The sequence below is a fragment of the Dendropsophus ebraccatus genome, chromosome 5, assembly GCF_027789765.1.
Source record: "Dendropsophus ebraccatus isolate aDenEbr1 chromosome 5, aDenEbr1.pat, whole genome shotgun sequence".
In the NCBI taxonomy this organism is placed as follows: Eukaryota; Metazoa; Chordata; class Amphibia; order Anura; family Hylidae; genus Dendropsophus; species Dendropsophus ebraccatus.
The window spans coordinates 62024650-62052327 of record NC_091458.1 but is presented as its reverse complement, the minus strand read 5'-3'; the positions used below and the strand labels follow the sequence as shown (position 1 = coordinate 62052327).

At 44.6% G+C, this 27678-nt stretch overlaps 1 protein-coding gene across 6 annotated transcripts in view; it reads left to right on the top strand.

The window, feature by feature from the left end:
• The window catches only part of ARHGEF25 (Rho guanine nucleotide exchange factor 25), a 214573-nt gene extending 201000 nt beyond the window's left edge, over positions 1-13573 (top strand). For 5 of the 6 annotated variants that reach the window (XM_069970346.1, XM_069970349.1, XM_069970348.1 and 2 more), the window contains 4 exons: positions 1276-1456; positions 8957-9177; positions 9294-9443; positions 11106-13573. In XM_069970346.1, coding sequence (XP_069826447.1) covers positions 1276-1456; positions 8957-9177; positions 9294-9443; positions 11106-11210 — 657 coding nt within the window. In that variant the 3' untranslated portion in view covers positions 11211-13573. The remainder of the gene's footprint in view (positions 1-1275; positions 1457-8956; positions 9178-9293; positions 9444-11105) is intronic. The other variant, XM_069970347.1, reaches the window with a different exon arrangement.
• Positions 13574-27678: the final 14105 nt, after the last annotated feature.

Here is a 27678-nt window from a genome sequence, read left to right as displayed (position 1 = left end):
TCGTTTGGCTGGTCTCCCTGGGATCAGCGATCTGTTTCTTTTATAGACGTGGCAAGGCAGGGAGGATACATGACCTTTCCTGCAGCTGATTTACCCTGACTTACCATGACAATTTAGACATTAGCGAATTTACATTACGACGAAAGTCAAGCACTTCGTTCCTATCTGCATTCTGCTTATAAGGCTGCAGGCTTTGAAGTTTTCTCTGTGCTGCTCCTCCCTGGGTGCAGGGAAAAGATGGATCCATTCCTGGGAAACTGGGAGAACTTCCCAGTACTGGATCCATCTTTTCCCAGCACCCGGGAAGGAGCGGTACAGAGCAGAGAAGACTTCAAAGCTGGCAGCCTAATGAGCAGAATGCACATAGGAACGAAGTGCCTGACTTTCTTCCTACTGTAAATTTGCTCATCTCTAGCATAAATCATGGCAAAAATGTACACCTGCTTCGGAGCAGGTGTAGAGTTCTGTGCACACTCTTCAGGTCCCACCAGTTTTACCTATGAGGTGTGTGCCTCTTAGTAATTATGGCAGGGTAAATGGGGCAGGGCCGTCCCTTACCTTAGTAGCGTCACTCCCAGGTCCTTCTGCCGATTACATTTTTATGTGCCTGGCTCTTCCGGCTGCAGTGTCATGACCCGGCTGAGCGATTGCCTGCTCAGCCAGTCAGTGACAGGGGTGCTCTCCCTTGTAGTGCAGTCATACTCATTTTAGCCACAGTTTTGGGGCATTTTGTTTTCTTCCTGTGAATACGACCGGGTCGTAAGGTACAGCACAGATTTATCACACTGCACATTACCCCGTATGACCACATTACCGCGATTGTAGTTGTACATTCCACAGTAAAGTGGAAGCAATATCCACTGGCATGGAAACAATGAGCTGCAGTTCTTATTGACTAAATCAGATGCGAAGCACTCCAGTGTATTGTTTTCTGTGAAATGTGTTAAGTGCTTTGATAAAATTCCAACTTCATCATTAAAGCAGATGAATAATTTACATGATGTGAATGTAATGTTCATGTTGTTATAAGTTGCATTACTTTACAAAGTTGCCCCTCTGAAGAATTCTCTCCTGTGTTAGAGATACAGATTGTTGTGTTTCGCCCATTTAAAATACATTTTGCACCCATTTAATAATTTATACCATAGAATGTCACTTAGTGCACATTTTACATTATGCACTCCTTTGCTTAGCCAATGTTTATTTGTTTCCTTATTTGTTGCATTTTGTATGGGTTGAACAAGTCACAAAGAATATTTTGCTTCCGTGTTTTAGATAAGCTGTCTAGGAATTGAAGAATCTGTGGATAATGACCCTTGTAAATTTGCACTGACATCACGAGGTACAGATCGCAGCTTAATGCGTTACATACTGCAAGCCTCCTCCCCTGACATTAGAATGGCCTGGGTTCGAGACATTGGGCAGATACTGGAGAGTCAGCGTAACTTTCTTAATGGTAAGTAACTACTGTACCTTGGATAAAATCCCATTCCTCACTTGTATACAATGTAAGTTTAAGGCATATGCATCCCCTTAAAGATAAGGGTTCTTCTATTATTCCTTACAAATATTTATGAATAAATTGACAACTGGGGAGGAACATTCCCTTTTGTCTATGGAGTGTTTCCCTAGATAGTTTGTCACTGTCACCAGATAACACATCCATAACGGGCAATACCCACTTGTCAGTGTTTGCATACAAGGAGTAGCAAAGGAACATCACAGTGCAGATTTTGTTATAAAAGATGGCTCCAAATTGTTATTTCATGAAGTATTTACTAGAATAGAACTGTCAGGGGAGATTACAGGTCCATTTAGAAGGGATTATTTCATCACAGAGAAACCCTTTTAATTTAGATATACCTTGCAGTAAGCCAGATACTTCCACTGTAGAGGAATTGTAGCATTACATGGCATAATACCCTGACTGTTTGAAGAGGCACTGCCACAATAAAACCTTGTCGACGTCAGTCAACTAGCCAGACCTTCCTCCGGGAAGGAACAACCAGGCCAAGGAATGTCTCCAATTAAGGAAACCACCTAAGCAAGGTATCCATCCACAGACAGCTGTTTCAGGGTTTTTGCCACTCATCAGTGTGGAGTAGGTTTCTGGCTAGTGGGAGCAATGATTATTAAGTGCATGCAAAAGGATGCTGGTTGACCTCAGAGAGATCAACCAAAACACCGCAGAGACACCATCATGTGTCTCAACATCAGTGTATTCTAGAACAGGGTTTCTCAACCTGCGGTACGCGTACCCCAGGGGGTATGCGGCGCAGGTTGAGGGGGTACGCGGGTAAGGGGGGAAAAAATAAAATTTAGTTTTCAGTGGCGGGACACTGCTATCACTCAGTGTACCGGCACCGATGCCCGTGGCGGCTCCGATCTCCCTCCCAGCTGCAGCAGCTCTGTACACTGGTGATGCTGCTGGGAGGGAGGAGAGTAGTGAGAGCAGTTCCATTTAGCCGGCGACCACGCGATGCACCGGCAGTGACATTCCCCGGACCCCACTCAGCTCGTGATAGGATCCCGACTCCCCTTCCCTCCCGGACCCCACTCTGCGGATAGCGGCTGCAGCTATCCGCAGAGTGGGGTCCGGGAGGGAAGGAGAGTCGGGATCCTATCACGAGCTGAGTGGGGTCCGGGGAAATGTCACTGCCGGTGCATCGCGTGGTCGCCGGCTAAATGGAACTGCTCTCACTACTCTCCTCCCTCCCAGCAGTATCACCCACCCGCGGGGGCTATGGGGCGATTGCGCCTCCAACAAACCCTCTCTTCTCCCTCCCCCACTCCCTCCTTCACCTCCTCTCTCCCCCCCTTCTTCTCCTCTCTCCCCCCCTTCTTCTCCTCTCTCCCCCCCTTCTTCTCCTCTCTCTCCCACCTTCTCCTCCTCTCTCTCCCCTTCTCCTCCTCTCTCCCCCCTCTCCTCATCTCTCCCCCTTCTCTTCTTCTCTCCCCCATCTCCTCCTCTCTCCCCCCTTCTCCTCTTCTCTCCCCCCTTCTCCTCCTCTCTCCCACCTTCTCCTCTCAACCCCCTTCTCCTCTTCTCTCCCCCCTTCTCCACCTCTCGCCCCCTCCTCTTCTCTCCCCCCTTCTCCTCCTCTCTCCCCCTTCTCCTCCTCTCTCCCCCTTCTCCTCTTCTCTCCCCCCTTCTCCTCCCCTTCTCTCCCCCCTTTTCCTCTTCTCTCCCCCCTTCTCCTCCCCTCTCCCCCTTCTCCTCCCCTGTCCCCCCTTCTCGTCCTCTCTCCCCCCTTCTCCTCCTCTCTCCCCCCTTCTCCTCCTCTCTCCCCCCTTCTCCTCCTCTCTCCCCCCTTCTCCTCTTCTCTCCCCCTTCTCCTCCTCTCACCCCCTCCACTTCTCTCCCCCCTTCTCCTCTTCTCTCCCCCGTTCTCCTCCTCACTCCCCCGTTCTCCTCTTCTCTCCCCCCTTCTCCTCCTCTCGCCCCCTCCTCTTCTCTCCCCCCCTTCTCTTCCTCTCTCCCCCCTTCTCCTCCTCTCTCCCCCTTCTCCTCCTCTCGCCCCCTCCTCTTCTCTCCCCCCCTTCTCTTCCTCTCTCCCCCCTTCTCCTCCTCTCTCCCCCTTCTCCTCCTCTCTCCCCCTTCTCCTCTTCTCTCCCCCCTTCTCCTCCCCTTCTCTCCCCCCTTTTCCTCTTCTCTCCCCCCTTCTCCTCCCCTGTCCCCCCTTCTCCTCCTCTCTCCCCCCTTCTCCTCCTCTCTCCCCCTTCTCCTCCTCTCTCCCCCCTTCTCTTCCTCTCTCCCCCCTTCTCCTCCTCTCTCCCCCTTCTCCTCCTCTCGCCCCCTCCTCTTCTCTCCCCCCCTTCTCTTCCTCTCTCCCCCCTTCTCCTCCTCTCTCCCCCTTCTCCTCCTCTCTCCCCCTTCTCCTCTTCTCTCCCCCCTTCTCCTCCCCTTCTCTCCCCCCTTTTCCTCTTCTCTCCCCCCTTTTCCTCCTCTCTCCCCCCATCTCCTCTTCTCTACCACTTCTCCTCCTTCTCCTCTCTTCCCCCTTCTCTTTCTTTTCTCTTCCCCCTTCTCCTCTTTCCCCTTCTCCTCTTCTTTACCCATTCTCCTCTTTCTTCTCTCCCCCCTCTACTCTCCCCCTTCTTCTCTTCTCCCCCCTTCTCTCCCTCCTTTTCCTTTCTCCCCCCTTCTCCTCTTCTTTCCCCACCCTCTCCTCCTTCTCCTCACAAGTGACCCCTCTACTCTCCCCCTTCTCCTCTTCTCTCCTCCTTCTCCTCTTCTCTCCCCCTCTCTCCTCTTCTCATCCCCCCTCTCCTCTTCTCTCCCCCCTCTCCTCTTCTCTCCCCCCTTCTCCTCTCTCCCCCCTTACCCTCTTCTCTCCCTCCTTTTCCTTTCTCCCCCCCCTTCTCCTCTTCTTTCCCCACCCTCTTCTCATTCTCCTCACAAGTGACCCCTGAGATGAAAAAAGACGTCACTTGTGAGTCACTAAATGATGTTTTTTTTTCGTAGAAAGTTATTTAGTAGGGGTGCCCCAAGGTAAAAAGAAATTTCCAAGGGGTGACCCCATCACAGACCTCTTTGTTCAGCATTAATCAATAGCAGCATCAAATCAACCATCAAAACATCTGGCTACATAGCGAGGTATCTGACTACATGGGGGGAGATATCTGGCTACATGGGGAAGGTATCTTTTTTACATGGGAGAGGTATCTGGCTACATGGGGGAGGTATCTGGCTACATGAAGAGGTTTCTGGCTATATGGGGGAGGAATCTGGTTATATGGGGGAGGAATCTGGCTACATGGGGAGGTATCTGGCTACATGGGGAGGTATCTGGCTACATGGGGAGGTATCTGGCTACATGGGGAGGTATCTGGCTACATGGGGGAGGTATCTGACCACATGGGGAGGTATCTGGCTACATGGAGGAGGTATCTGACTACATGGGGGATGTATGTGGCTCCATTAGGAGGTATCTGGATACACGTGGGAGGTATCTGGCTACAATGGGGGAGGTATCTGGCTACATGAGAGGTATCTGGCTACATGAAGAGGTTTCTGGCTACATGGGGGAGGAATCTGACTACATGGGATGAGGTATCTGGCTACATGGAAGGGTATCTGGCTACATGGGAGGAGGTATCTTACTACACGGGGGAGGTATGTGGCTCCAGTAGGTGGTATCTGGCTACACATGGGGGGTATCTGGCTACATGAAGAGGTTTCTGGCTACATGGGGGAGGAATCTCACTACATGGGGTAGGTATCTTTACCTACATCGGGAAGTAACTGGCTACATGGGAGGAGGTAACTGACTACATGGGGGAGGTATATGACTACATGGGAGGTATCTGGCTACATGAGGGGAGGTATCTGACTACATGGGGGAGGTATCTGGCTACATGGGGGGAGGTATCTGGCTACATGGGAGGTATCTGGCTACATGGGAGGTATCTGGCTACATGGGAGGTATCTGACTACATGGGGGAGGTATCTGACTACATGGGGGAGGTATCTGGCTAAATGAGGAGGTATCTGGTTACATGGGAGGGTATCTGACTACATGGGGAGGTATCTTACTACATGGGGAGGTATCTGACTACATGGGGGAGGTATCTGACTACATGGGGAGGTATCGTACTACATGGGGAGGTATCTGACTACATGGAGGTATCTGACTACATGGGGGAGGTATCTGACTACATGGGAAGGTATCTGACTACATGGGGAGGTATCTGGCTACATGGGGGAGGTATCTGGCTACATGGAGGAGGTATCTTACTACATGGGGGAGGTAGCTGACTACATGGGGGAGGTATCTGACTACATGGGGGAGGTATCTGACTACATGGGGGAGGTATCTGGCTAAATGAGGAGGTATCTGGCTAAATGAGGAGGTATCTGGTTACATGGGAGGGTATCTGACTACATGGGGAGGTATCTGACTACATGGGGGAGGTATCTTACTACATGGGGAGGTACCTGACTACATGGGGAGGTATCGTACTACATGGGGAGGTATCTGACTACATGGGAGGAGGTATCTGACTACATGGAGGTATCTGACTACATGGGGGAGGTATCTGACTACATGGGAAGGTATCTGACTACATGGGGAGGTATCTGGCTACATGGAGGAGGTATCTTACTACATGGGGGGAGGTATCTGACTACATGGGGAGGTATCTGACTACATGGGGGGAGGTATCTGGCTACATGGAGGAGGTATGTGGCTACATGGGGGTAGGTATGTGGCTACATGGGGGGAGGTATGTGGCTACATAGGGTAGGTATCTGGCTACATGAGGGAGGTATCTGGCTACACGGGGGAGGTACCTAACTACATGGGGGAGGTACCTGACTACATGGGGGAGGTATCTAGCTACATGGCAGAGGTATCTGGCTACATGGGGAAGGTATCTGGCTACATGGGGAAGGTATCTTGCTACGTTGGGGGGGGGGGGGGGGGTAATCTGGCTACGTTGGAGGTGTTATTTGGCTGCAGGGAGACATATCCAGCTCAATGAGACACATCTGGCTAGCGGCAAATCTGGCTCCATGGGACATACCTGGCTGCAAGAGGCATACCTAGCCAAAAGGGGCATATGTGGCTGCAGGGACGTATCTAGCTGAAAGGGGCATATTATTACTTGTCCAAGCTTCTGCCTGCTTCCCTAGCTCCCAACTTATTGACTGCCTGCTGCAGCCACTGATCTGTGACCTGCGAGACTGAGAAGCAGGTGGGAGCATTGTCAGGTAAGTATGATCTGTAAGGCCAGGCAGCTAATACGTTAAATAGGCAGTGGCTACATTCTCGTAATGGAATGAAAATCTGCTGCAAAAATGCAAAACTATGGGCCACAACAGTACAGAGTATTGCAGTGGATTTTGCTGCAAAATGTATGGGTGTATCTTCCCTAGGGCAAAGATTATAATGAATCGTATCCTTGGGGGTACTCGGCTGGAGCTTCTTGTCGCATGGGGGTACTTGGCTTGAAAAGGTTGAGAAACACTGTTCTAGAACATTGCCCCCTGGGAAATCAAATATGCAAAAGAACACTGCAGAGACACCATCATGTGTCTCGACGTCAGTGAACTAGCCAGACCTTCTTCCGGGAGGGAACAACCAAGCCAATGAATGTCTCCAATTAAGGAAACCACCTTAGCAAGGTATCCATCCACAGACAGCAAAAACCCCGAAACAGCTGTCTGTGAATGGATACCTTGCTTAGGTGGTTTCCTTAATTGGAGACATTCCTTGGCTTGGTGGTTCCTTCCCGGAGGAAGATCTGACTAGTTCACTGATGTAGAGATACGTGATGGTGTCTCTGCAGTGTTCTTTTGCACAATAAAATCTTCTGACACGTCAGAGACATGACAAAAGTTTTGATCCGTTGGGGTCTGAGTGCTCAGACGGCAACAGATTGGGAGAGCGAGTGGGGAGAAGCCATGCTCAATGCATTCCTCTCTCGATGGATGCAAAATAAAATAATGCAAAATAAAACTCTATGGGGCACCTAGGCATAGAGCGGGAGGGATAGCGCAACGGTCCTTTCCCTGCTCATTCTACTGATTGGTTGCAGTCTGAACACTCAAACGCTAGTTAATAAAAACTTTAAGTTTAATTTTAAAATTTTTGTACTTTTCAAGTAAAGACGTATCATAGAAGTACAATCTTCAAACATACCATTAAACAAAAATTACAAAAATATTCACATTTTCCACCTAAAACACCACCCAGCTCCTCAGCTCCTATACCAGTCCCCAACCCCACCCCCTCATGGAGGGTTTGGGTAAGCTGGAGAGAGAAAAAAAAATGGTGAAACGTACACTTTTAATCCACTATATCTAGAGCCACTCCCACACAGATGCCCACCGCTTAAGGTGACCACCTTCGGTAACAGGGATGTCAAACTGCGGCCCTCAAGATGTTATAGCACTAAAATTCCTATCATGCCTGGATGGCTAAATCTTTGGCTGACAAACAGCTGATTGGCAAGGTGTGGGCATCGGCAACCCTACGATCTGATATTAATGACATATGCTGAGGGTATGCCATCAATATAATGTGGCTAAAAAAAACCTTTCATGTTCTCATAACTAATGCTGTTGGTTAGATGTTATAATTCGGATCCAGCAAGACTGTAAAGGCCCTGTTACACAAAACGATTATCAGCCGTACTCTGCCGATTACCAGCTTTTCAGGCCAATAATCATTTGGTGTAAAAAACCGTGATCAGCAACATGTTAAAACAGCCCAATCATGACAGCACGTTGTTCCATTTAAAGGCGGCGACCTTGAAAAGCCACCCTCCCACAGCTCCCTAATCTTTTAGGCTCGCTGTCTGTGCATGTAATGGCACAGACACTGCGCAGGGAACAAGGGGAAAACAAGTGCCGACCTGACAGGTTGGCATGTGCTTCCTCTGGCAAATCGTTGTGTGTAATTCAGTCTTAAAAGATACTGTATAGGTTGGAAATGTTTAATACATTTACCTTTGTCTTTCTTGACCTTTTTTTTTTTATATATATAAATGTGGAGCATTTTTACAATTTCAGGCTTATATAACATAAACTGTTGGATGTGTATTTTAATGATGATACTCTTACAACTTTAATTTACTTAAAAGATAGTGCAGATCATTGGTACTGTATTTGTTCAAACAAGTTATGGTGTAGCTTATAGCTCAATAAGTTGAAGTTTTAAGGAATTGGTAATGCAATTGGTGGCCCTTTATAAAATCATTATGGATCATTTCAAAAAGAAATTTTTTTTTAGCATTGTGCATGTACTTTTGTGCGTCCTGGCTAGAGAGGGCTATTCTTCTCAGTGTTATGTAGGGCAGGGTGGAAAACAGAACAAAAATGAAAAGGCACAATGACCATATCCTGAGTATGAGCATCTTTTTTATACATTGGGACCAGCTTGAAGTTCAGTAAATATAAGAAAGTAAACTAGCTATGAACTTACATTAAATATAATGGTATTTTTATTTCCAGCACTTCAATCACCTATTGAGTACCAACGCAGGGAAAGCAAGTCTAATAGTCTTGGCCGATCCAGTAACAGCAGTATGATGGATACAAATCGTGGAGGCCTCAGACCTCATTCATCTGCTTCAATGGATAGAAATAAAGTGCCCAATCTCAAGTCATACAATTCTTCCCTGCCATCACTTTATTTGCCCAGCAACCCTCGTGATAGCCGACTTGGAAGCAAGGTAAGATTTAGGACTTTTTTAGTCTTATTGGGATTATTTGTATTTTACTGTAGTTCACAATGAAGACATAAAAACTGTAATTGCATTAATGCTGTATATTTCCTATAATACCCCAGGTTCATGCTCATCGTAAGGGTTCACACTCAGATGTCCTCCCCCCGCCAGTTCTTACCCCAGCACACATCAGTCTTGATTTAAAACATTATCCAGAGTCCTCCACTTCTACGGTCTCCAATGGAACCCCACAAAGTGACCCCACCAGTCGGGTAAGATGTATTGTAATACTTAATCAAGTGCAGTCAATTTAAAACAATTTCAAGAACATAAGTTTTATTACGAAGGGTGCGTCTACTGTAGTGGGAATGCTGAAGCTGTTACTGACATCCACAGCAATTACGTACCTTTGGTGTCGTTCCAGTCCTACCAGTATTAGTCACACAATCATTTAATGCCTGTGGGCAAGTTTTAACCGTAATAAATGACTAATGTTTTCATTTAATTATTATAACAGAAGTTCAGTCAATTTTTCTGTACCTATTCTGTTATCCGTGCTAAAGACATTGTAACATACACAATCACTACATTTATAACATCATTTCTTTAACTTATCAAACCTGGCTGAACAGTTTACCGAGTAGTCATATACAGTACTGAACATTATATTGGCACTATAGTGCCACCAATTGGTAGAATGAGCAGGGAGAAGCGCTCATCTGAGTGCTTTTCTCTCCCATCTATCTGAATGCTGCAGGAGATGAGCTTATAGACTTGAGACTTGACTAGAGAGTCCGTCTCCTACAGAAGAAAGAAAGGGACAGAGCTCAGCTGAATGCTTCTCCCATTTGCTTTATGGGATTGGTGCGGGTTGACATTTTTGAAGGCTTCAGAACCAATTTCTAGTTTTCGATTGAGCTTTGGTCTCAGATACAATATTTTTAACTTATTTTTAACAATTTTCCTCTGGGAACCAGTTAATATTATAACTTAAGGGACCACTGGAAAGGAGACTGCTCAATCATTGATGCAGATTCTTATTACACTGAAAATACAAAAAATATATAGTTTTGGAGTACTATTGACTTTTGACTCAATTTTGGGCCTAACCAGCCTTCAGTATGCACCCATAAAAGTGGCAGTGTGCATTGTTAAATGTAAGACATATTAAACCATGTAACAGACAAGGCTAAGTAACCAGTTATAATAGTAGAGATGAAAGCACTACAACTACAGGTTATGTCATTGTATTAAAGAGGTTATCCAGGCTTAGAAAAACATGGCAGCACCAATCTTGTCAGTTTTTGTAATGTAATGCCACACACAACCCGTGGAGAGGGCTGCTTCCTGCTTATGCGTGGTAACAAGCGGCCTAACTATGCATATATGAATGTGCATAGTGGGCAGGTGGCTAGGCGGGCCAAGGGGGTGCTCCAGGCAAACAGGCAACACCTAGAATGCTCCAAAGCTGAGTATTAGCATATCTGAAAATATCAAACTGCTCCACTATACTAGAAGAGACAGAAATAAGGATTACAGCACTGAAGTCAGAAGGTAAACAGCTGCTCGGGGATATCAGCAGGTTTACTGGCCAGAATCTGCTAATAGTGACGCTTTAAAGTTAATCTGTGTTCTATAGCTAGAAGTTCCTTTGACGGCAGAATGTCTCTATAATGTATAGTACTTGTAGATTGTCTCCATTATAAATAAATCTAAAAGATAGCCATCCAAAGAGCCTACAAAGAAAAAGCTAGCCACAACAATGATCCTGTATGTTTGGACCCTACTAGATTTCTAACAGCCTTGAAGTGGCACAGTCTGACAATGTGGCCAGCAGACCACATTGCACCCCTGTTTTAAGAGAAAGTCTTTGCATTTTGACTATATACCATGAGCATTTGTTTTGCACCTTCTAACCCATCTGTTTCTTCCAGAAGCTAAGCACATTGTCCCGGGAGCTCCCTGGCTACGCCTCACCCACAGATGAAGTGAGTATACCTGCTCCTCGACTAGCAAAGTTGGATGAGGATGAACTGTGAACTTTGTCCAGTTGTACAGAGTCAAAGCAGTTCTGTGGATTATCAGGGGATGGATCTGTGGCCTGGAAGTAATAAAGAAGAGCCTTGTGCTCTTGTTCTTTGAAGCATGTGAGAGGAGAACTCACCCTGTCCTGCCTTTTCCATACACAGTCTACAGCCCGATGTCAGCTCTATAAGGAACTTTGTTTATATGATGACTTTATACTGAAAATGCAATCAAGTCCCCGAACTGCTTGGGTGATATCCTGTGTTCACTATGTGCTCAAGCAGACAAAGGATTCTTCTAATCTCAACTTGAGAGAGACTGAAGGAAACATGGGATAACCAATATATGGCACTCTGTGACTATGGGTTTAAATCAATGAACATATGTGTTTCTCAAGCCCTAACAGAAGACCTGTCACTGCTTTACCCATTACCAAAATCCGACAGAGAGTAATCTTTGGATGCAAAGCTTTCTGACAACTTGACAATCATGGAAACTGGGCGAAATACTAAAAACCTATCTCATGCTGAGAAACTGCTGGGCATCTTGATGGCAAGTCACTAAATATTAAAGCAATGGAATTGCCATGCCATAGGTGTGTACTGTGCTCTCAATGGAAGAGGCATTTTCTATGGGCTCCACTGAGATTAATTAATCTCCATTTGTACATTCTATATAGCCACCAAGTTCTACAAAGTGTATGAGGAGTATGCAGATTCTTCAACAATACAGAGTTCCTAAACAGCCGTGCAATATTCATTTACTTACATTTTCTGGTTACATAATACACTTCGCACGCACATATTTGGATGAATACACCGGTTATACCCAGATTGAGGTTTGTTTTTACAGTTCTGCGCAGGTTTCACTACTGTTAATCCCTAAAACAACTATTTTCTGTTTATAAAGACTATGATCAAACACTGTTTATAGGTTACCAGAATATAGCTGGAGTATATGTGCACACAACTTCATTCTTACATCCATCAATGACTATGGGCACCTTAACAATTCAGCATTGGTAAATTGACAACCATTTATCTGGACAGAGCCATAAAAGATGGTTCTCTTACACCCAGAAGCTTTATTTATATAAGAGATTTACCGTATACCCAAAGCTGCTGTCATATCATGGACGTCCTTTTCTATAAATTTGTATGAAATTATGGAAATGTTATTCCACGTGGGTTAGCCCTGTGCCATCTTCCATATTATAGTCATAAACAAAATGTTTTTGATGTAATTTTTACCAAATTGTTGCAATTTAGACACCTGGTTGATTCCTGACCTGCATTTCGACCAGAAGGTTTGTGTGAATTTTGTTATTCAGAATTTTTCCCATGATCTTAACTTACACGCCATTCTCTTAGTTATTGGGGTTGGTTCTAACCATATATAAAATTTACATTAAGAATAATGTAATAAACAAATGTAATTGAGAAACCCAAAGTCGAGAATGAGACAAGAGAAGAGAGTGTCTTATTTTATTGGTATGCCAAATCTCCATTACACCTACTTTTCAAGTTGTCAGGGTTATTACGATTAGTCTACGTGGGGGTTGGGAAATCTAGATGATGTTTCGTACATATAATTTATAATGAAAGTAACAGCAGCCAAAGAAAGATTAGCCAAAGAAAGTAAGTAATGGATTTATATAAGTTTCCATGTCGGTCAGGTATAGATGGAGAATTCAGATACGTTCATCTTTGTCTGTTTACTCCCAGAAACAATGCAACACTATTCCTTGTGGCTGTGTATGGTATCACAGATATAAGCTACTATGTGTGTATACAAGAACTAATGCCATTTCTGCCCAATATACAATTGTATATGGCATTTTTCAACAAGGGGATTCTACTGTTTTATATCTCTATAACACACCCTCAGAAGCAGTATGGAGGACATTATAGAACAACATTAAACAGTGTAGGCTGTGAATAAAGCATTAGGTTGAGATCTAAGGCTATGTTCACACGTCATAACAGACCGGCTGTTCCGTGACCCGGCCGGGTCACGGAATGGCCGGTCTCTGAAAAGATCATCCCAGCCGCAGAGTTCTGATGTGGGCGCATCCGTGCGCACCCGCATCAGAACTGCCCACAGCACACTATGGAACGAGCGGCCGGAGCCACTCGCTTAACATTGTGCACTGACATGGTTTTCTACGGCCGCTATTCAATGAATATGAATAGCGGCCGCAGAAAAAACTGACATGTCAGTTGTTTACGGCACCGCTAGGGATCCCGGCCAGAGCGTATACTATGTGTATACGCTCCAGCCGGGATTTCTTGGCAGCAATGGCACGTATATTTTCATATAAATCACGGCCATTGTACAACGGCCGTGGTTTTACGAAAATATACGGTCTGTGAACATAGCCTAAGGCTGGGTTCACACTATGTATATTTGAGGCTGTATTTGTGAGGCTGTATAGCAACCAAAACCAGGAGTGGATTGAAAACACAGAAAGGCTCTGTTCACATAATGTTGTAATTGAGTGGATGGCCATCATTTAATGGCAAATATTTGCTGTTATTTTAAAACAACGGCTGTGGTATTGAAATAATGGCCGTTATTTACTGTTATATGGCGGCCATCCACTCAATTACAACATTATGTGAACAGATCCTTTCTGTGTTTTCAATCCACTCCTGGTTTTGGTTGCTATGAGGACCTGACATGAGGACCAAATACAGCCTCAAATATACATAGTGTGAACCCAGCCTAATACTGCAAACTCCCATAGTCTCTGCTGTTCTCTTGCTTGCCCCGTCTCTAGTTAGCTCCCCCTTCCTTCTCTCGCCTCCCTTCTATAAGCTTGCATCGGCAGTATGTAAAATGCCCCCCCCCCCCCCCCCCCCCTTCCCCTTTGTTGAAATGCCAGTGATCATTTAACTTCAATGGAGGTCAGATACAATACAAGGCACATCAAATGCACAGGTGTGGAGGTGTTTATGGATGAAATCAGCTTTGTATTTCCAAATCCACACAACTGCTACAATAACCTCCCATAAGTTCAACATTATCATCATCAAATAAAGGGAGACTAGGTAAATAATTAAACAAGTCAAGGAATATATGTAGACAGCAGAAGAAGTTGGATGCTTTCCTTAACCATATAAGCCATAGTCATGCTTTTCTATGAGTGCAATAATGTGACATCTGTCATAACTGTTCATCTCCCCTTTTACACGAAGAGCTTAGCGCCTATTGTGTGTCACTATCCTAAGCCATATTTTAAACAGCACCATACCAAATAGTAGAAGATATGCAATCTGCTGGCTAGGTTTCTCTACAAACAGAATTCTGCAGGGAAAGCAGAGCAGGTCATGAGAGGCCACGTCCCGTAAATAAGATTATCAATGAACAATGCATACTATACTAAGGGAGACAAAAATCTCTTAAATTATCATCCTCTTACAGCCCTGACACTCATTTACCAGTAAACTGCCATCCATGTGTGGATAGGAAATGGTATGCACATGTATATTGTACAGTAATAATACAGTATGTTTAATATCCAAACAATATTGGTGGGTGAATGATTTGGGTTATCAGGCCTGTCTAGTACACTGGTCCCCAATCTGTGCCTCTCCAGCTGTTATGAAACTACAACTCTCACTATTGGTCTGTAGGGAGGATTTTTACTGGAATAATGTCTACTTCTATGGATCATTAATATGGATTATGGAGTTTCTCGTGCAAGATAAATTGTAGGATAGTGTGTTACAAGATGTGTATATACACACTAGGCCTCATACTGTCAAAAATCATACAGTACATACTGCTCACATCCTTCCTGGTCATCCACATCTATTGGTGATATCTATTTTGTGAATGTAAACTAGAAATGATTGACCACCTACATGTTCACAGTTACTATTACTAGCACAATGTTCCACCTTCTCTAAATTTGCCCATAAAATCCAGTCCCTCACAGTAGATGATAAGATGTGAAGTAAATCAGTCCAGTCGTTTTTATTGCATTCTCATTGTATGTCCTTTCAGATTTGTTGGTTTTGTCCCTACATGAGGCCATGTTTAATAGTTAAATACATAGCATGGGAGTCTTTAAAAAAAAGTGTCTCCTATTCAGATGCTTAAAAGGGAGGTACAAGAATAGGAAAACATGGCTGCTTTATTCCATAAACAGCACCTTTATACGTCCATAAGTTGTGGGTCACATTGTCTCTGTGTCCTGATACTACAGTGGACTGATCTGAACCTATAGACATTTGTGACGCTGTTTTTGGAAGTAGGATTTGCCATTAAGGCTAGGGCAATTTCTGGTTGTGCTACCAAAAATCATTGTGTGGCACTGTAACTCATGTAAGTGAATGGGTTTTCATTGGGACCCACAAGTGCCTGTAACCCCTACAGTCGCAAGAAATCCTTCTGGATAGATTTCTTACAACTGTGGGGTCACGTCACTGGCACTCGTGCGACCCCATTCACTAACATGAGTTGTGGCGGTGCCGCACAATCACAACTGCATGACAGTCATTATTGGTTGTATTACCAGAAATCACTGGGCAGCCCGAGACAGATAGATGTGGTTTGGGCCCCCTTTTATATTTTGTGTACTGTAAATAGAAGTTCTACCAATTTTTTTTCCCTTTATCATCAATGAAGAAATTGTGACTAAACTGCAAAGTATAGGGTGGGTTACAGTTTTCAACCCCAAGTTTTTTTTTTTTTTTAAGTTCACTATAGTTCAACATTTACAGACCATTATTCCTCATATCTACATAACTAGCTGATTGGTGGGCATCAAACCACTGGGACCCCCACCAATCACAAGAATGCTGGAAAATTATAGCCCTGAATGAGGACTGGATTGACAATGTTCGGAAGCCCCATAAGTAATAAATGCAGTAATGGCTGCTAATAGTGGGCAATATTTTTCTGACTTCCCGTTGGGTGTTTCACCAGTTGGACCCCCACAGGTTTGCTAGTTATCCCTTATCCTGTGGATAGAGGTTACCTTTCCAAAATGAGAATATCCCTTTAAAGCAATTCAATTGCAGTCTGTTTCAGTAGTAGTTACCCCCAGCAGTTTAGACTACAGTGATTGTAGATATGAGTTTGTGGCCATATATTCCTTCTGACATACAGCACTTCTGAGCTATGTGCACCTGTCATTGAACGTAAAGTGATTTGTGGTGTCACTGCACAGTCACCTCACTGTTCCTTCTGAAGTTTTTTTGGGTGCCACGGGGTGTTTACTTAATACACATAGGCATAAGTCAAAGAAAAATCTGTTTCTACTGGGAAAACCACAGAGTAACACACACAGAGAGCCCTCCAGATCCTATTGTTTCCTTCTACTGCCTGCTCCTCCGCTGACCCCTTTGGAGGCAGGCCATTGTATCATAATCTTGTATATGCATGTTTTATGGAATACTGTCTGATCTCAGCACTATGTTGTACAAATATAAATGGAGGCTCGGATTGGGAATGATAGCGGATTGTGGGGGGGGGGGGCAGAATATGAAATGTTTTTGTTTACTAATAAAGCTTTTGTTATATCAAAGGTGAACTTTCACTTCGTAGTTTGGTGCCTTTCTTTCTTTATGTGTCCCATACTGATCGCATATTGGGGCCAAATTTGACAGGATCAAATAACTCAGATTCCTTCAAGGCTATAAACGTGAAACAAATCAGACCCGTTTACTTCCTGCACATATCATCTTAATAGAAGCAAAAGAATGCGTCTGAGTTTGTAACAGCTGATACAAGACAAAAGTTCAAGTGTCAGAAGTTAATCCATTAAGCCGCTGCAGTCTGCATAATTATTACCCAGAGGAGACAATCCTTCACCAGTAGGGTTGTCACTTAATTCTAATGAACTGCAGTATAGGCAATTCACTAAATATAGGTTCAATATTAGAGCCCCAATTGTTTGGCCATGCTCACATTTTTTTTTTTTTTTTTTACTGCAGTTCAACTATTGTCCAGCAGGTGCCAGTGCATGATCTCACTTGTTTGCCCACTCTTTGACAACAAGAATTGTGAAAGATATATTTGTTTAGATCTCCAGTGGACTTTAAGATCCTTATGTGAGACATGGTCAATCTTCTGTACATGAGAAGCCAACTAAGCAATCTGTATGCAAACAGAGAAAATAAAAAATCTATACAGATGTCACAAATCAAAACCATATGAATCCTTTTTTAACCACTGTATTCTTATAGACCGATCTGAAATTTTAACGACTTATTTTCCTGCAAAACAATATAAAACAAAACCAAAGAATTTACCATTAAAGGAGAGGTCTGGGGCTGCTAGAATTTTTGGCAGAAGGGAGGGGGGGGTCAACATAAACAACACTACTCACCTGTTCCCACACCGTCCAGTGCCGGATTAATGCTTCAGGACCCCTGCCGGCCCCTGGGATCATCTCAGCTGTCACGACCCAGCTCATTGGAAGCCCAATCAGGCAGTCAGTGACGGGCGTACCGCCACTCCGGTCAATTATTAGCTGAGTGGGCTGTCCATCAGACATCATTTCAACTCAGGGAAATGCCTTCTGGCGCATATACTCACCGCAGCTGATCGGTGTCCTGCTGCGCGGCTTTGTTCCGTTCCTGTGGCGCCGTTCAAATCCAGCGCGTGCTCACATCAGCCTCTGCTGTGACTCCTCTCCTGTGTCCTGTGAATGAACGCCAGAAGTCACGAGCTTCCATAGAGAATGCATTGAAGTGCGTGAGTTCCGGCCTGCAATCATAGGAGACAGAAGATGAGTCACAGCAGAGGCTGGCATGAGCACGCGCTGGATTTGAACGGGACACCAATCAGCTGCGGTGAGTATATGTGTCAGCACCTAGATGTGTCTAGTGAGGGGAATTTTCCCATCCCTTCTTACTGTCATGGGCCTCAGCCCCGAAATCCATAGATTTGGTCTGCAGCAGCCCAGAGTAACAGAGCACTGATCTAATCGATCAGTGCTGTATTAAGTACACTGCTCTGATCTCTAGATCAGAGCAGTAATAATAAAAGTCCACCGTATTTTATTAATAACAAATCTCATCCTCTAATAAAAGTTTGAATCACCCCCCCCCCCTTTTCCCATTTTATAAAAAAAATAAATTTAAACAAAACATAATTGGTATCGCCGCGTGCGTAATCGACCGAACTATTAAATTATCACATTTCTGATCTCTCTCGGTAAACAGTGTAAGCGTAAAAAAATGCCAAAATTGCAGATTTTTGGTCAAATGACACCTCACACAGCCCCATAGACCAAAGGATAAAAGCGGTATAAGAATGCTAATAGAGCAATTTTAAACACAATAATTTTTTAAAGGTTTTAATTTTTTTAAAGCTGTCAAGTAAAATAAAAGTTATACAAGTTACATATTGTTGTACTGGCATAAGAAACATGTCAATTTTACCATAGGGGGAAAAGCATAAACATGACATCCCCCCCCCCCCCCCCCCCCCCCCCCTAAAATCAAAAGAATTGCACTTTGCAATGTCAGACTCAATTTTTCCATAAAATATGCTGCAACAAAGTATAATTGGTGTCGCAAGCGCTATGGAGTTTGAAATGAAAGTTGGCCCGGGGTGGAAGGGGTTAAAGAGATATTCTCATCATCAAAATGTATCCCTTATCAGAATGGGACTCCCACTGCTCATGAGAACAGAGGTCAAATGTGCTCTGAATGAATGGCCAAGGCAAGTGGTCAAGTAGAAAGTGAATGGTGCACTGGCTTTGGATGCACGCTCCTGATTCATTCATTTGGAGAACACCTATTCCCCCTTGTGGCCTTATGTGACAGGGCAGATTCAGTGCAGATGTAGCCTAAGGGGATGTCGCTCACTGTACTGGTACTGTAATACAACATGGACTTTCTATACGCACACTAGCTGCAGAAATTCTGCAGTGTATTTGGTCCATGTGAAAATATTTAAAGTTTCATAACTCAAAAAGGTCAGTTCCCAGTTTGACCTCAAGATGGCACTAAACAGTAACTCAAAAACTAGAAATACAGTTAAACAACTTTTATTGTAGATACTTAACAAAATTGACCTCTTAAAAAGTATGTGCTTTGCACTTCACCAGAGACACATATAGAGGTGCCCCATGACTGATCTATGCCAGGATCCACCGACCACCTGCTCCAGGTAAATAGACAAGGGAGTAGTGACAACAAGGGATAGAGGAAAGTGGACCAGCTCCAGGTACCCTGACCTAAAAAACTAACACCACAAGTTACCCTGCCCAGCCTAAAGCCTGTTTGCTTTCATGTTCCATGTGCCTCCTATATAAATGATATTGCTGAACTTGTGTGAAAGAAACTGGGAGTTACATATAGTTTACTCCATGGTTTGTCCTCATCTTTGCACATACCCACTAAGGGCATCCTACCTCATCACTGGCCAGCACTTTCCCCCAGGGTGTGCTGTGGGGAAACTGCAAGTACAACCTATGTGCAACCCTCCTCTCACTGTGACAGCATATGAAGCACACCAGGAGCATGCAAAGGTCCTGGAGCCATCACTGTGGGCCCTATTCCACTGGAACGATAATCGGCCGAATATCGCTCGGTGGAATAGAGAGAACGATCAGCCGATGACCGTGTCATCGGCTGATCGTTCATTTAGGGCCAAACCTAAAATCATCGCTACCCCACCGCGCATCACTACAGTGGAATAGCGGTGCGCGGCGGGCGAACGACGATTTGAGAAGCAGCATACATTACCTGTTCGGGCTTCTCCTCCGCTCTGTCTTCCTCCCCGGGTCCCGCGCGCTCTAGCTTCAGAATGGCCTGTCAGCTGATGGAGCACTCAGCCAATCACAGGCCGGGAACGCCGCGGTCTGTGATTGGCTGAGTAGCCTGCCAGCTGACAGGCCATTCTGAATCTAGAGCGCGCGGGACCCGGGGAGGAAGACAGAGCGGAGGAGAAGCCCGAACAGGTAATGTATGCTGCAAGGGCTGCAAGGACATCGGTAACAATGTCCCTGCAGCCCTCGCTCAATGATCATCGGGCCGTGGAATAGGCCCAGTAAACGAGCGGCGATCTAGCAGATCGGCGCTCGTTTACATCGTTGATCGGCCCTCCTCGGCCCGTGGAATAGGGCCCAATGACTGGTGTGACAACTACAAGCACAAGTATCACACAGGCCTTCCTCCCTCTGGCCAGTTTTACCCCCTCTGGGCTGTCACAAATGCAATTATTGAATACAAAGCCAGGAACAGATTATACATGGGGGACAGATATAAATGAAAGACTTGAGGCCCCTTCTTTTTAACATTCTGCTATCCCTACACTCCTTATAGTTAAACCCCACAGATGTTTTTCTGATGTTTAGGTAAAGCAAAAAAAAAAAAAAAAAAAGGTTATTGACAGATACTATAAGGCTATGTTCACACATGCTAAAATAAAAGCAAAACACAAAAATTTAGTGCCATATTTTTCTAGTGTGATCATAGCCTCAGAGTGAACAAGGCATTTACCTCACTACTGGATCAATGATTTCTGTAGCTAACATGTATGTAATGTTGTATTGGTCCCCCATGTACAGATAAGGACGGGTTTATCCTACAATTGGGCCTTTAGGGGCATGCACATTGACAACCTGTCAAAATGGGATGTTGACATACATGAGCATGGATAAGCATGGGGCCCGTCACCTTCGAAGATCTAAAGTAGTCAGCTAGTCACTACCTTTAGGTCATTTCATAAAGATACATGTGTTTGTACTTGAATCCATATTTGAACATGTGGTTGGTTATACTTCGGCTTCAAGTCAAAAAGCCAATATCGCAACAAGACAACTCCCATTACATTTTAGTTATGGTTAATGTAAAAAAATATAAAGGTTATACTTACCCAACCCAACCTTTCCTGTTTTCTATTCCATATGCGGTGAACCCTCCCTCCCTGGCCAAGGTGGGTCACCGCTGCAAGGAAAGCTGGCTAGGGTACAGGATCAAAGATCCTACAAGTAGGATACTAACAGGAGCAAGAACCAGGGAAACACTGCAAAAGAATGATTTCAGAGGAGTCACCGGACAGTGGATTCTACACACCTGGTCTCTCGGCCTTCTACGTCCTCTGAGAAGCAGCAGCTGGACCCTGGCCAGGGAGTTTTATTATATACACTCAATAAAGTGCTGTGTAAAATGCTGGTGGGACACACTAGGCCAGCAGTTGACCATAAGCATCAAGTAGGAGAAGCGATGGCACCTAATATACATTGTATATATAGTAAAATAAAAACATCACATAGACACAAAGTACAGATGATCTAATGTAATTTCAGTGACAGTAGCAATCCCGACACAATGACCCAGAGGCAGGGAGAGGATCAGTGACTCACAGCTAATTCAATACTAATTTCATAATCCCTCGACTGTATTCCCAGGGGCACACTAAGTAATCTCTCTTATTTTATTGGCTTCCAATCGCATTAACCATTTTAATTGTAGGCAATTTCCTAAGGTTTTAGCCCAAGGAATACTAGTATGAGCGATAATGTCTTAAGAATGGACCTGTATTGAAAGTAATCCTTTGTATGTTAGAGTGTTCTTAGTAGGAATGATGCAAATAAACCTATAGAACATATGACTGCTATAGGGATAATGTGTTTGCATCTTAGATTACATCCCCAGGTAAATTATTTTATGGGATTTTTCTATATTTACATAAATGTGCTATATATTGTATGTTAGCTGCAGCAATATTGACTGCATTACTTCTAATAAGATTTTGTTGGGCGAAACAACCAAATTGTGTGTACTCTGCTGCCCTCTAGTGTTTACATGAAACATAAACATCAGGGAATCTGTTACCTGGATTATGTTGAGGGCAGCCAAGTAGTGGCTGAAATCCTGATTCAGTCCCAGTCACAGACAGTCCCAGCAACTGTCGGAAACTGCAGCTGGCACCACTCATCTAGGGTTGTCTGTAAAATAACGCTATGTTCAAACATAGTATTTCGCTCAGTATTTTGGTCACTATTTTTTGAACCAGAAGGAGTAGGTTGAAAACATAAAAACTGTGCACCTCTTTCCATTATAGTTTTTCTTTGGCAGTTTCTTTCACTTCTAAGGCTGCAAACACACATGTTATTTGCCAAAACCAGAAGTGGATTCTAATGGGGTGGTCATTTTTATGTTGGATCCTCTTCTGGTTTTGGCACAAAAACTGCAGCGGCAGTTTTCCCAAAATAACCTGTGTGTGTTTGCAGCCTAATTTTGTTTACAAATACTGACCATATTCCTATGTGTGAACATAGCCTTAGTATAGGTGAGTGGTGCTAGCAGCATTTCCCGACACTGCTGGACAAGCAAAAGCAGGGTCGGATTAACTTTACCGTAGGCCCTGGGTTGTTCAACAAGCCTAGCCCCCCCCCCCCCTCCCCTGTAACTATGGCAGCACTAGCGTGGTGTTCTTAGTACAGGATAGATAATGTCATGATGCCCTGATTTGTGCAAAAATCAAGGTAAAAAAGCTGTGAAAATCATGGCAGAACAGCTGTAGCCATGGACAATACACCACTGAAAGTATTTTGGGGTAGCCATGGGCTCAGGGCTCCGGGCTACTGCCCAAAACGGACCTATTATAATCCACTACTGAGCAATAGTTTCACTTTGCAGGGTAAATGTATACGGGGGGTGCAAACCTGAGGCCTCTTAGTTTTCATGGTTAGTTCAGGTCCCATATCTTAATATGATATCACTTTATAAGATGGTAAGAATACTTTAAGGCTGCCTTCATACTGCCTCTTTTTTTTGTGTTAAAACTGCAATAAAAATGCCATGGCCAGATGTTAGCTGGGAGTCGATGGGAGTTCATGATTTCCCTTGCACACATGGCTTTTCCCCCTCCTCTTTGCGGCTCTGTGGTAATTTTGGCAAATCGAAGCAGGTTGAAGGTTTGGCGTTTTTTTTCGGCAAACTGTGGCGTTTTTCTCCCTTAGACTTTAATGGAATTCTTCAGCTCCACTAAATTAACGCCATAGCCTATGCTTAGGGGCACTTTTCATGCAGAAAAACGCAATTGTCTAGTCCCCAGAAGGGTTAACTTAACCCCTTAACGATGCATGACGGGTATACCCTTCATGTGGCCGTTAAGGGGGATCAGAGAGGGCTCCCGGCGTGAGCCCTCTCTGCAGCTCGCGATCCCCGGTTGCTATGTGCAGCCAGGGACCGCAGGTATTAGCTGCCGCGGGCGGCTAATTAACTATTCAAATGCAGCTGTCAAAGCTGACAGCTGCATTTGAATACTGTATGTGGCTCCTGTCCCTGGTGTCTAGTGGGGGATCTCCCCCCCGCGATGCGATCGCGGAGGAGAGATCCGCTCTAATGAGCTGGCCGGGGCACAGCGTCGGAATGACGCTGATCCCGGCTCGGCAATCTATGTAGATGGTCTGCAGCAGACCATTATAATAGAGCACCGATCTGATGGATCGGTGCTCTGTTATATACACAGCATTGATCTCAATGGGCTTCTAATCACTGTATGTAAAAAAAAAGAATAAAGTATTTTTATTAATAAATAACCCCCTCCCCTAATAAAAGTCCAAATCACCCCCTTTTCCCATTTTATAAATAAAAATAAATAAACAAACATTTTTGGTATCGCTGCGTGCGTAATTGCCCGAAATATTAATTTCTTTAACCCCTTAAGGACAGAGCTTGAAATGGCCTTAATGACAGAGACAAATTTTATGAATATGACCAGTGTCACTTTATTCATTAATAACTTTGGGATGCTTTTACCTATCCGGCTGATTCTGAGAGTGTTTTCTCGTGACATATTGTACTTTACATTTCTGGTAAATTGGAGTCGATACTCATAACGAATCTTTATGAAAAAAACCCAAATAATGTGAAAAAATGTGAAAAACTGCATTTTTCCAACTTTGAAACTTTTTTGCCTATACCGAAATTGGCTATACCACATAAACTATATATTAAATAGCATTAGCAACATGTCTACTTTATGTTGGTGGCATTTATTAAACAATCTTTCATTTTTTTTAGACAATAGGAAGCTTAAAACATTAGCAGCAAATTTCCAAATTTTCAGTAAAATTTCAAAATCAGATATTTTTAGGGACCTGTTCAGGTTTAAAGTGTATTTGAGGGGCCAATATGTTAGAAAGCCCCACAAAGCACCCCATTTCAGAAATTGCACCCCCCACACTCTACAAAAGCATATCCAGAAAGTGTTTTAACCCTTTAGGGGAGTCACAGAAATAAAAGCTAAGTGTGTAAGAAATTTGAAAATTTTAATTTTCTGTGCAGAGATTTTATTGTAATCCAATATTTTTCATAATTATAAACATATTACCAGAGAAATGCACCCCAATAATTATTGCCCCGTTTCTGCAGTTTATAGAAATACCCCATATGTGGCCCTATTGCGCTATTTGACGCAACCACAAGCCTCAGATACAAAGGAGCGCCTAGTGAATTTCAACGCCTCCGTTATATTTGGTAATTTCTGACTGTACCACTTCAGGTTGGCAGAGGCTCTGGGGTGCCAAAACCTAAAAAACACCCCTAAAGGGACACCATTTAGAAAACTACACCCCTTAAGGAATGTAACAAGGGGTGCGGTGAGCATTTGGACCCCACAGGTGCTTCACAGATTTTCCGAACAATATGGCCTGAAAAAAGAAAAAAAAATTTTTTACACTAAAACGTTGTTCTAGCCTTCAATTTTTCAATTTCTTAAAGGGATAAGAAGAAAAAAAAGACACAAAATGTGTAGCGAAGTTTCTCCCGAGTACGGAAATACCCCACATGTGGCGATAAAGTGCCAAGGGGGCGCAGGACGAGCCTCCAAAGGGAAGGAGCGCCAATTGGCTTTTGGAAGCTGAATTTCACTGGAAAGGATTTCAAGGGCCATGTCGCATTTACAGAGCCCTCGTGCTGCCAAGACACTGGAAACCCCCCACAAGTGACCCCATTCTGGAAACTACACCCCTCAAGAAATCTAACAAGGGGCACAGTGAGCATATGGACCCCACTGGTGACGGGCACAAATGTGGAACAATGTGACGTAAAAGTAAAAAATTTATTTTTTCACTTTCATGGCACAAATGTGCCCGTCATCAAGGGGTCCATATCCTCACTGCACCCCTTGTTAGATTCCTTGAGGGGTGCAGTTTCCAGAATGGGGTCACTTGTGGGGGGTTTCCAGTGTTTTGGCAGCACGAGGGCTCTGTAAATGCGACATGGCGTTCATCATCCATTCTAGCCAAATCCAACCTCCAAAATCCAAATGGCGCTCCTTCCCTTCGGAGGCTTGCCCTGCGCCCACATGGCGCTTTATGTCCACATGTGGGGTATTTACGGACTCGGGGGAAATTGCTCTACACATATTGTGTTTTTTTCTCTTTTAACCCCTTGTGAAAATGATAAATTCAAGGCTAAACCAACATTATAGTGTAAAAAATGTAATATTTCATTTTCACGCCACATTGTTCCACATTTGTGCCAGTCACCAGTGGGGTCCATATGCTCACTACACCCCTTGTTACATTCCTTGAGGGGTGTAGTTTCCATAATGGGGTCACTTGTGGGGGCTTTCAACTGTCTTGGCAACACAGAGGCCTTTTAAATGCAACATGGCCCCTCGAAATCCATTCCATCCAAATCCAGCCTTCAAAAACCAAATGGCGCTCCGTCCCTTCGGAGGCTTACCCTGCACCCGAATGGCGCTTTATGTACACATGTGGGGTATTTCCGTACTCAGGGGAATTTGCTCTACACATTTATTGTTTTTTTTATCTTTTAGCCCCTTGTGAAAATGAAAAAAATCATGACAAGATTAATGATTTAGAGTAAAAACTTTACAAAAATTACACTAAATGTTGGTCTAGCCTTGATTTTTTCCATTTCCACAAGGGGTTAAAAAAGAAAATGAACACAAAACGTGTAGGGTAGTTTCCCCTGAGTACGAAAATACCCCATATGTGGGCATAATGTGCCATATGGGCACAGGGCAAGCCACCAAAGGAACAGAGCGCCATTTAGAGGCTGGAATGGAGGATGGAGGCCATGTCGCAATTACAAAGCTCCTGTGCTGCCAGGTCAGTAGAAACCCCCGACAAGTGACCCCATTCTGGAAACTACACCCCATAAGGAATCTAACAAGGGGTGCAGTGAGGATATGGACCCCACTGGTGACAGTCACTTACGTAGAACATGTGCCGAGAAAATAAAAAATACCATTTTTTTCATTTTCACGTCCCAAATGTGGCCGTCACCAGGGGGCCATATCCCCGCTGCCCCCCTTGTTAGATTCCTTATGGGGTGTAGTTTCCAGAATGGGGTCACTTGTGGGGGGTTTCTACTGTCCTGGCCGCACAGAGGCTTTGTAATTGCATCATGGCATCCTCTAATGGGAATGGCGGCCATACCTACTTAGCTGGGAAAAAGGGACAATTCTAATTTATTTTGGGGTATTAGGCCAATTATTAGTTTATAAGGTTGGAAATGACAGGTGCCCATCAAATTCAACCTGTGTTGATTCAGAGGAAGGCAAAAACCCCTCGTGAGGCAGACGACAGTAGCCTCATCACAGGGGAAAAATTCCTTCCCGACTCCATATTGGCGATCAGAATAATCCCTGGACTAACGTGACCCCTGAAATAGGAATAAGGGACAGAATTTAGATAATGTAGAACCCCAATGACGTGTGGTACGCCTTGGAGCGATCCAGTATGCAGAGGCCGGGGCGATCAGGACAGGTGTCACGCTGGAAAATGGTGTCCTTCCTGATCCCCCTGTTACACCACACTCTGCACTTTTTCTGGGGTCTCCCTTTCTCCAGTGTGGGGGACGTCACCTGGAAAATGTTGCCCTGGTGCGATACGGGGTCTTTCATATCCAGAAGCGCTGGGTCAGCTCCATGGCTGCTAAATATTAGGGCGCTATTACTACTTCTGATATTTACGGATCGTGCCGCAAGCTACAGCAGCGAGGGCAGCGAGGGACCGGAAGAGGGGGGTGCTGGTATAAAAGTTATCCCCGTACAGGTGGTGACCTTTATCCAGCAGTGGGAAGATCAGGTCCCGGACGATCTTCCCACTTGTTCCGAGGATGGGGGGGGGAGGGGGCATCTGGGGGCTGGATTCGGGTGTCCCTTTCTACATACACTCTAAGGGTACGTGCACACTGCGGAATCGCGACAGATAACCCTTCGTGCATTCCGCAGTTGGCACCCGCCGGCGGACTGATGCAGGCGCACGTCTCCGTCCGTGTCATAGACTCCATTCTATGCACGGGCGGATTCCGCTCTCCGTCCAACGTATTCATTCTTTGGATGGACAACAGAATCCGCCCGTGCATAGAATGGAGTCTATGACACGGGTAGAGACATGCGCCCGCATCAGTCCGCCGGCGGGTGCCAGCTGCGGAATGCACGAAGGATTATCCTTTGCCATTCCGCAGTGTGCATGTACCCTAAATCTGTAAGTGTACCCTGAGGTATGCTCACAGAGTTTGGAGAATTTCACTC